Source organism: Mya arenaria, chromosome 7 (assembly GCF_026914265.1).
Source record: "Mya arenaria isolate MELC-2E11 chromosome 7, ASM2691426v1".
Lineage (NCBI taxonomy): Eukaryota > Metazoa > Mollusca > Bivalvia > Myida > Myidae > Mya > Mya arenaria.
In genome coordinates, this window is record NC_069128.1 from 57,268,718 (window position 1) to 57,279,756 (window position 11,039).

Consider the following 11,039-nt stretch of genomic DNA (forward strand, 5'->3'; position numbering starts at 1 on the left):
ATAAAAAGTCAATTTAAAAAGTAAAAAAACAACACACAAGCCGCAATGCGACGCAACCAGGTTTTCAATAATTAACAGACGAACTTGTGCTTTCGTTGTGAGATTTAGTTGCACCTAGACGTTTAGTACCAAACGATTATCTATTTTTAGTAACAGTGTCCTGACCTTGATCCCCAAACACAATCCTATGAAATGTTTTCAATCACCTCTTTATATGTACCAAGTTTGGTCACAATATGTCAACCCTAAGTAAAGTTAAATGGTATTAACCATTTTTATATATGTTTTTATAGTGACCTTGACCATGACTCACGGGTACCAAACACACAATCCCATGAAAGGTCTCTATCAACTTTTTTATATACTAAGTTAAATTGCAATATGTCAAACTTAACTGAAGTTATTCGGTACCATCCATTTTTCTATTTTCAGTAACAGAAACCTTGACCTTGACCCTAGGGGCACCAAACACAATCACATGAAAGGTCTCCATAAACTCATCCTACATTTAAAGTTTGGTAAAAACGTTAAAAACCAAACTAAAATTAATCGATACCATAAGTGAGTCTGACGCCGCCCTCCCGCTTGTCCGCCTGATCAACGACGTACGTACGTCATTCTAAAAACCGGGTTTAACTTTTACACTTTGTGAAAACCTGGTTAATGATATTCTAATGTGCCTATCAAAAGCCAAAACACAGCTAAAATGGCAAAAAGAACAAAGTCAATCAAGGGCCATAATTATATTTAGGATAAATAAGGAGTTATGTTACCTTATTTGTTCGACGGTTACTGTGAAAAGTTTAAGTTAAATCCAAAATAGTCCAAAAACATTAACATAGCTTTTTTAGTCTATCAAGGGCCATAATTTGTATTAAGGTTAATATGAAGTTATATAACCTAATTGTGTGATGGTCATAAACATTTGTGTCGAGCCAATTGAATGAAGGTAATCTCTACTGTATTTTTTCATATAAGTATTGCCTTAAACCTTAACTCGACACAATGTGCCCTTAAATTTTGTCAAAAGTTCCTAAGTCAATCAGGAGCCATTTTCTTTATTTAAGATGAAACGGTGTAATGTTACCTGTAAGATGACCGTAAATAATTGTTTGAAGTATAAAGCCAATTGAATGAAGGGTATAGAAGTTGTTAGTAAAAATGCCAACTTCCCCTAAAACTTAAATCTAAAACAATGTGCCCTAAAACTTTATTTTAGTTTCTAAGTCAATCAGGTACCATAGTTTGTATGAATATATACTATCATTGTGTGGTGGCCCTGACAGCTATGTGAAGTACGGAGTATATTGCATCAAGGGCAGTGGAGTTATAAGTAAATATGCCAAGTTTTCCTTAATCTTTAACTGGACGCCAACGCCGGATGAATAGTAAAGCCTCCTTATTCTACGAATAGTCGGGGTAAGTTGTTAATTTGACGCAGATTTGACAAAACCCGACTTTCTCCTTATTCTTACTTTTATAATGTATAATTCTAAATCAATAGTTTTTAACATTGCGGTTTTCAATAGCCATAACGATACATTTTTTTAGTGATAAAATCGCTCAAGGGAACCACCAAGGCTTAAAGCTTACTGAATTATTCGTATCGAATTCCGTTGCTTTAAATTTAATCCTCGTTTCACCAAAACGCATCTGGACGATACCCGTAGTCTTCTTGTCATACTGTATGTTTTCAACATCTATATCAAGCGTGCATACCCATTCACAATCCAAAGTGTAAATGACTCTTCCGGGTTATATATCTTGTAGAGTTTTGTATATGTCAACTGATACACGGCTCATTCCTGGCCTATGGGAGCGAAACTCTTTCGTGATTGTTGTTTCTTTCACAACTATCTTCTCGCCTTTTCTGACCAAAGGATGGAACACATCAAAGCACATCAAACTCCCGTCTCTCTCTTTAACCTTAAAATCTTCCCTTTGGATATTCACATCAAAAGGAACATTGGTGCTAACACCTAAACCAAGGGGGAAAGAAATTTAGTTTTTTGTTCATTTCACAAACAAATACTTAGGATGCATTATTTAATTTGTTCGACATGTTGACTTGCATATGCTATATCACACTAGAACACAGATAACGTACGTCTTGTTAGCAACGAGAAGTAATATAATCGAACGTAATGCAGTGTTTCTATTTGTATTAGACGTATATGCAATATTTGATAGCTACAATAATTTCCTTAAAAAGTAAAAATAAATATCACCCAAAATCCCTCCGTTTTGACGTAGTTTATTTGATGCTCATTGCATAATAAGTGTAGTCTATCTAAATACTGGAGAGTTAAAATAAAACTTAATATAATCAAAATCATGTGTTTACGTACCATAGGAATTCGGCAATTTATGTGACATGATAAAGTTTTGGCAGTGACCAAATATGACAGCTCCTGAAATAGACATGGAACATCCTAATAGAAAATCTTGCTGACCTAAATAATACCCCCAACCCCTAGTTTACTCGTTTTTCTCTGCACGATCCAAAGCGGATTACATTTATTGAGAAAGCTATGATGATGTGGTCTTTCCGTGTTGTTCGTTTGCTTTGAGTTTTTCGTTTAGTGTAATTTTGGAACTAGCATAGAGTCTCTAAAAAGAAGTTTTGACTGAATATTTGACTACTTGTCTTAACGCTGTATTGTACCTGCCTGTATTAATATTCTATTAGATTACCTCTCAAAACGGATGCAGCTGCCCTCCTGGGGCATAAACAGGGTGTATTCTGGAAAACTTGCCTTCAGGGAACTTCTTACTATTTCCGATTCTGAAAGGCCACCGACCTAGATCAAGGATTTTACGTCCTTCAATTCTTTTCGTAAAGTTCCCTTTGTACATGAGATGTTATTTTTGATACCGAATCCCAATATGTTTCCTCGAGAAATGTGTTGGGAATTGCTAAACTTCCCCTCTTGCACTGAACCTTGTCTTCAAATTTACTATCTTTCAGTTTCTCATGAAAAGAAACATGTTCGTTCTTCTCAGCAAAAATATCAAATAAAACTGATGGAAGTTTTATTCTGGTAAGTTCTGCATCAGAAGGTTGAATGACTCTTTTCTTTAATTCAATAAGACGATCCAAGTCAAGTTTTTCTGTAAAGTCCTCGCACAACTCGATTACTACATCAGACCCAAATAGCTCTTCAAATAGTTTGTACCAGTTTGCATCTACTAATACCCCTCCCCATGGACCACCCGAAGGCTCAACTAAGGCTTCTAGTCTTCCGTCGCAGTTAACTTCGTGTGAAGTAATATCTATCGTTCCACCTACAATTGAAGGAAAAGAACTTCATTCATTTAAAACGATAGCTTGATGCTTAGACTATCGCCTATGCGTGTTTTGCGCATTTTTTTCACTCGTTCGGTGTCTCTAAGGCACCAGAATACAAATAAATTGAAAATAAATTTGGCTACTTGGTTTGTCGCTGTTGTTTCAGTTGCATTATTAATTAAACCTTTAAATTAGTAATGAAAACATCACTTACTGTATTAATTCAATTATGATTTCTAAAGGAGCTTTACATATCGTTTACCTCCTAAGTCTAAGATCATAAACTTTGATCCTTCGGAGAAGATACTTTCGTCTCTCCCTGACAACGCTTCTTTGGAGAAAGGTGTATGCTTGCAAAACAGAGCTGCCGCCTCTGGTTCATACACCAGAATCAAACTTTTTTCTGGTTTACCTGCCTTTTGTTTCAATAAAACAAGTTAAAAGTGCGCTTCACAATCTTAATAATCTTGATAGTCACTGATACTTTAACAACGTTGCAAAAGAGTTCAGTAGAAAATGTGTTAACGGTATAGTCAGATATAAAATACCTCTTCTGCAGCCATGGCCATAAATTCCTTTGCTTTGTCATCCCTTATGGCGGGAACTGTCAATACCCAATTAATGTCATCCAAAGTGATTTCCTTGATTTTTTCTGGTAATTCATCTAGAAACATGTCTTTGAAATATCTGATGACAGCCGAAATGACTTTCAACGCATTCATTGAGCATCAATTTTCGCCATGTAATGTTGTTCTTTTTGTAACTTTCTAGATGAAAAATAAACAAACTAATGCTTTAAACTTGGAGCTATGGTAAACCAATTGTACACATTTGAAATCATAAATTTAAGGAAAGGAAAGGAAAAAGAATGAAAGCTTTTTGGCCTTGGAAGTTTTGATGTTGTTCTTAAAATTCCTCTTTGTCTTAAATTATAAACATGGAAACTTCAAACTCTTGTGTTACATGTATTGTTGTCATTTTAATCAACATTTGTTACGAGTGAACATTTTTTTTTTGATTTAAGCGCATCTGTTGGTTTTATAACTTGAAACAAATAAGCTAGGCTTAAATGATACATTCTGAGAAATGTGCATATGATTAGTTTATTTGCACCATTATTAATTTGCGGTAATATAGGTAGTAAGGTGTAACAACCTATGTCTGTTTCAGGTTTCCCGAACCACCCTACTAAACCCTTATTTTTCTCTGTGTTTTTGTACATCTTTTCGGCAGTTCCATGTACCGATAAGAAGAGTAAATGAACCTTTTAATAGACGACTTTAAGGGAGTCTTGCCTAAACAAATTCTGACCTACCGAACCTGTCATCATTAGAAGGAAACACACTATTGTTTTTTTCCAAAGATTACCTTATGGAACAATAACATTTTGAAACGACTAAAATATGACCAGCCTTTATGTGCATCTTCCCCCACAAGCGAGGCATACTTTGTTTCGGCCTGAAATAAAGCCATGAATATATAAAAACTTATTATTAATGTTTCATTACAATTGATGAGCAATATAGTCGTGACGAACACGTACTATGAAAATAATTTTAAAGCTATGAGGCAATAACATTTCTAATTTGCCACCATACACTTTTTATTAAAATAAAATGATAAAGCAAACATTCTTCACGTAATCACTATTTTGTGCATAAGCAATGTTTTATGATGTTTTTGAATATGATTCTAGCTTGTTAACATTCTCAACTTTGAGATTATACCAGATTAAGGATTCAATAAAAACAATTACAAAACGTTATTAACCTTCAACAGTGTGAAGGTTGAGAGAATAGCAAACAAGAATAATAAAACGTTTCTCAATGTTTATAAAATCCAATAACAATCGTAAGTTTACATACATCGTATCTAAATTTAAAAAGAGTTCCATCAGGCCTAAAGAGGACAGCTGTTGGTGCCTTTGTTGTTATCATACTCTGTCCATCATTCCAGTTAGTAGTGAATACCTAAAAATAAAGATAATGAAGACTCCAAACTGCTACATTCGTCTCGGACGTTTTAATTTTACTTCTTAGCATGCGATTGCTATCAGTTATAAAATTATCTTTATACTCCCATCACACTAGACGAAAACCATGAAGATCGCACTACGTCCTGGTAATTTCGAAGAACGCAGCGGTTGAAATCTTGAAAAATCCTTTACTCAAGTTCAGACTTAGTCCTTACTGCGTCCCTGTCAGGCAATCACTGCGTCTCACACGTTCCAAATACGTTCGTACTGCGCGCATCTTCCCGTGCACACCACGTCGAATGCGTTTTTTAATACGCGCACACCACGTCCAATGCGTTCTTTGTACGTTCTGACTACGACCCGAAAGATTGCACCACGCGCTTACCAAGTGCTTACCACGTCGTCATTACGTCCTCATAACTTATCTTTAATTGTAAATGTAATCGAGATGGAATAATCGTGTTCTATTTATAACTGGTCTATTTTTGTCATATCTAGAGCTGCTATCGAGCTTGTTTCTGTAGTTTTTCACATTAGTCTTGGTATAAAATGAAGTTATAGGGGAGTTGAATCCCTTATTTATACATGATCACTGTTCTGAACCTGACAGGATGTGGTAAGAACGTGATACAAACGTGTCCTAAACTTGTTGAGTACCAAAAAAACGTATTGACAGCCGAGTGAGGTCTTCAAAAACCTGGCACGAACGTACCATAGTCGTAGTAAAAGCATTGACAGGTCGGTGTGAGAACAACATTGAAGTAGCAAGAACGCCGGGCCAACCTAAGACAACGCGATGAGAACGCCATTCAATATTTCCCGTCCAGTACCACGCTTGTACTACGTCAATCAAGTTCTAAGTAGGTTTTAGTTACGACGTCACGTTGTCCATGCCGTCGGTAATACGTTCGTATTAAGTTCTCACTACGTCCTGATTCGACCACGTCCTCACTACGTCTTTTAGAACATGTTCAAAGTCCGCTCACATCCTGTTCGTCCATAAAGGCCATACCAAGTCCTTAATGGTGTCTGTTGCGTTTCTTCTACGCTGACCAAGTTCTGACTGCGTCCAGCCAGATTTTTAATGACGTAGTTGGAATGTGATCTTGTGTTATGGGGGCCTTAGTCGCAAAATATTATCGTACAAACGCAATGCTATTGTGACGGATAGGGCGTAAGGCGGAGGTGAATCAAAAACTTTGCCGACAAAGTCGGTCTTCATCCTTTTGCGACATCAATAAAAGCATATCTAGCTGTCTTAGCGGAATACTGCTAAGACTATGTTTCTTATGTGATACCGAGTGACTGCTCGCAGCATACATTTAAAAGAGGTGTTATCAATCGTCCAACGACAAACAAACATCAACCACAACCAATTGCCAGCATGCCGACGAATGCGAGTTGTCCGACAATTGGGTTTAGGATCCACAACTTGACTTCCGTGTCTGACTGTCGACAGTCGGTCGTGTCTATACACTGAGTATATTGAAGCCAATGACTGACCTATCGTCATTTTGAAGTTATCTTTGATAAACCGGTTTATAATTTTCTTAAATGACTTGAGAATTTCAGTAGCGTCTTTTTACAAACAAAAAATAACTATTCATCAAATAAACTTCTTAAAATATTACGTTTAGAACATTGAATAACCGCCAAATGTACGGCGTAGAATATGTACGTATTGTCTATTTATCGGTGTATCTATTACTTTAGCAAGGCAAGATGTGTTTGCCCTTTATCTCAATTAGCATATTTAATTGCGGCTGTATGGGACTTCAATACAAAGACTGAATAGTGGATCAAGATCAGCTTATTTAGACAAAGATATGAAGGTTTAGGTATAAAGCTTCTATTCATATTTGTGAATCAATATCAGCGTTGAAATATATTCCTTGTTCAAACGCGTTATTCAACTTATTGTCAATATTTAAACGAAAAACTGCTAGTAGTCGAAAGGTTAATCCCCATTTTAGTGCATCATACATGTACGTGTCTTCTCGCTGTTATTGAAACAAAACCTTCGTTATTTCGGTGATTTAATAAACAAAAACAATATGAAAGTGGTTTGGTAGGCCAAAAATTGCACTCATTTCAAAGTGCAACATAAAGCGTATGATATGATAGTGTAAACTAAGTTATATTGATATATACTAAGATAGTTAAACTAATCATTATTGAAATTTATTGTATCATAGAAAATGATATGCTTGCAAAAAAGATATATGATGGGAAAAGTCACTTCTATTTACTTCCTGGTTATTGAAAATCAAATTTAAGTTATACAAAGAGTTTGTGGTTTCACATCCATGTTGGGTTTTATGTTTTTGGAAATTATTTTAAATTTGTTATATATTCAACGCGATACAACTATTTCTTTCAGCAATACCTTGCCCGGATCTTGTTTAAAATTCGCCCTCGTAGAATAAGCGTAGCCAGAAAACGCAGCTCCAAAATCTATAGCAACTGAAATTAATTTACTGCTCGTACTCATGATTGACACAAACTACCTTTGTTCGTTAAATGCAGGGTCTCAAACACTTTTTAACACCAATGTTGGGTAACTGTCCTTATCGACTGGATACAGTACTTCATTTTAATAATTTAGTATCAACACATCCAATAACATAACACATATTACATATCACACATTTCGTTTAGCAAACACACGTTATATTGAAATTCTTATTGCGGAATATTATATAAACACAATATAAAGTTTTAAACTTCATGTTTGCATTTGACTGAATAAATACAGTGTTCCGATTTATAATCTTTCGATAACGTTTTTGGAAAATGGATAACAGCTTAAAAGTGGTAGTTAATTAATCAAATACAGGAAGTAGAATATACCTTAAGGGGAGTGCAACTGTATCATGGGACAATCTTAACAAAATGCCTATCCTGTTAACCAACACATCTAGTAAAAACAAACGTACACGAAAAGAGGACGATTTTGTGTCGAGAGTTCCGTAATTATACGAATTAAGTATACAATTATTGGACATGTTTGCAATATGATAAAAATAAATGCATTTTAAAGCGCAATATCAGAACAAATAGAACATGTGCAGATGAATGTAACCATGTAGAGTTAGTCATTTAGCCAGTATTAAAATAAACACGTAGTTGAGGGGGAAACGAATCATGAAATATGTACGTTAAAAATTATTTAAATTTGACTTTGGAGCAGTAAAGCTTTATATCATACTCAAGGAAAAACAAAAACTTCAGTCGAGATGCACGACCAAGTATATATCACGGTTGGCAGTCTCACCATGTCTGTCGAGTTTCTGATAGTCTGGAATATAAACGATGTGTGTGTAAACAGCCCAACAGGTGGGGCAAAATAATGATTGGTACATTTGTATACAGTACACGTCATGTGGTGGCAATGTATATACTTTAGCAAGTTTCTTAAAAGCTGTAAAGCTTCATTTGCTTGCACTTATGGTCAATTACGATTTATCGGTAGTTACTTGCTAACAGAAAGATAGTTTCTGTAAGAACTGGTTTATTAATCCAATGCTCGATGGCTTTAATTTTAACCAACGTGTCGCCAAATTCATTTTAACTTGTACAATTGTTCTGTAGTTTACACACATCCATTTCAATTTCGGCTAGTTGCGTTGGAGCAATTAATGTAAGCATTACTTCACCGAGCAGTCTGTAATCTTTTATTTAAGTAGGTATATCAACCCTTTCTGTCTTATAAAGTTCTATAACAGTCTCCTTGGGTTTTGAAGCACGAAATTCGTGCTCAGCGGACTACAAAATGGGTTGAATTTCATTTCCTCTTTTAATGAAAACCTTAAATAAACCGCTGCACTTTAACGAGCTGTTTTCAAAATGCCTTAGTTTAGCAGGGTGTCAACCTTCTTTAAACTCATGTGTCGATACCTTTGTGTAATAATATATGGCTTGCTGGAAACTGGTCAACGAATTAAGTATCTTCATGTTTGTAGCAGATTTAATTCATGAAACATTCTAACACCAGGTCCACAAAAGATAGGTTATAAGCAATGTTTGTTCAGACGCAAGATGGTAATCGTTTCTTCTGAAGGGAGAATGCAAACTTGCAGGAAATTGAGTGAACTTCAAACGAGGCAGATGCAATTAAGTGGAGGAACAATCAGCATGTCTGTGAAAGGTATTTTCAGGTTAAATATCCCATTAACATTGCTAAAACGTTAAGCATGTGACTTGCATTACAAAACCAGATTCTAAAAACCAGAAACTAGATCACAATTTTAATCAAATGAATTTTAAAGTATCGTCGGTATTTCATTTTACACAAGCCAACAACATCAACTAAAATGTAACTCTGGCTCTTGCTGGATATGAAGTATGCTCAACAAACTTATAAATAGTCTGGGGTCTCTTAAGATAGAGATAAAGCAGCATATGCTCGCGAACGGTTTAAGCTAGACAGCTTTAGAAAGCTACAGAAACCTGCCATTGTTTGGTATCCCTCTAGGTGCATGTGTTTTGTATTATTGTCAATCATATTAAACTAAAATAAGTATAAACGAACTTTACACACCTGGCAGTAAAACCCTACAAGTTCTACATTTATTTTTCAAAAACAACAACAACAATAACATGTTTTGTCCATTTCAAATACTGTCTAGCTGTATCTTGAAATTTACTCTAAAACATGAAGAACGTAGATACGGACGAAAATGTTGTCACACCCTAATTGTTCTTTTTGCTACTACTGAATACGGTTTTGGACAATGGTGAAGTTTGGTAATAGCCTTTTGTCGTCCGTCCGTCGAACATCGTCCGCAATTAGTTTAGTTTGTTACCTCTCTAGCAATTATTTACGATTATTGCCAAGTTTGAGTCATGACCGAATCTGACCAGTAGTTAAAGAGCAATTTTCCTTGCTTTTTAATAGATGCCAATTTAAATTTGTTCACATTTTAGCACATTTATTGCCTAACCAATCCTTATCATAATAACAAATGTACGACTTTAGGTTCCCGGTTAAATTCAATTAAGAGCCATGCAAAATGATCTTGATATGGTCTTGACTAATAAATAAATGCCATATTTAACAGTGTTTACATACAATCACCTATTCACCAATCATAACTATATTAAGAGAGAATGTATATGACTATCATATCCCGGTCAAGTTGGATTGTGGTCGAAGAGTTCCCAAAACAAACAACCTTATTTATACAGAAACATCTAATCATTTTATCAGTATGATTGTCTGGAATTGTTACATATACCAGGTAAGCGTTTCAGGGCCCAATGGACTCTCTTGTTTGTTTGTTTTTATTCCTGTCAAGATACTATACCTAGTTTAGCGATCATGTTAGACTAGCCTAATTTTCTAGTTTTCAAGATAATACGTAGATCAAGGCAGCAGTGTAACTCAGTTTTTTTGCTTTCAGTCATAGCAGACATTGAGGTCAAGACAATTCAAAATATGAACCCGACTTCAGTGATTGGAAAGAAGACGGAACTTAAGTCCTTTACATATATATATATATATATATATATTCCGTATACGTTCCGTATCAAAACACAATGCAAACTTTCCCGTTTTTATTATAAAATACTGGTTAAATCACTTAAATTGCACCTGTTTTCATTATAAATATCATACTCTTTTTGTTTTATGACGTCATATTAAAAAAATAACATCGCGCAATGATAATTATGACGTGACGTCAGCTTAGTGGAATACGGCCTTATGGCACTGGAGCAGAACACGGACAAACGTATATTGCGATATGTTTTGCTTTTTGATTTATGATGCGTTTA

General features: G+C 35.2%; 1 protein-coding gene across 1 annotated transcript; it reads right to left on the reverse strand.

Moving 5' to 3' along the window:
• Positions 1 to 1,755: 1,755 nt before the first annotated feature.
• On the reverse strand, positions 1,756 to 3,963 carry LOC128241286 (heat shock 70 kDa protein 12A-like). Its single transcript, XM_052958227.1, has 5 exons — positions 3,838 to 3,963; positions 3,552 to 3,705; positions 2,959 to 3,285; positions 2,349 to 2,411; positions 1,756 to 1,979 (listed from the first exon to the last, which is right to left on the reverse strand). The coding sequence occupies exons 1-5, from the start codon at positions 3,961 to 3,963 to the stop codon at positions 1,756 to 1,758; spliced, it is 894 nt and encodes a 297-aa protein (XP_052814187.1).
• Positions 3,964 to 11,039: the final 7,076 nt, after the last annotated feature.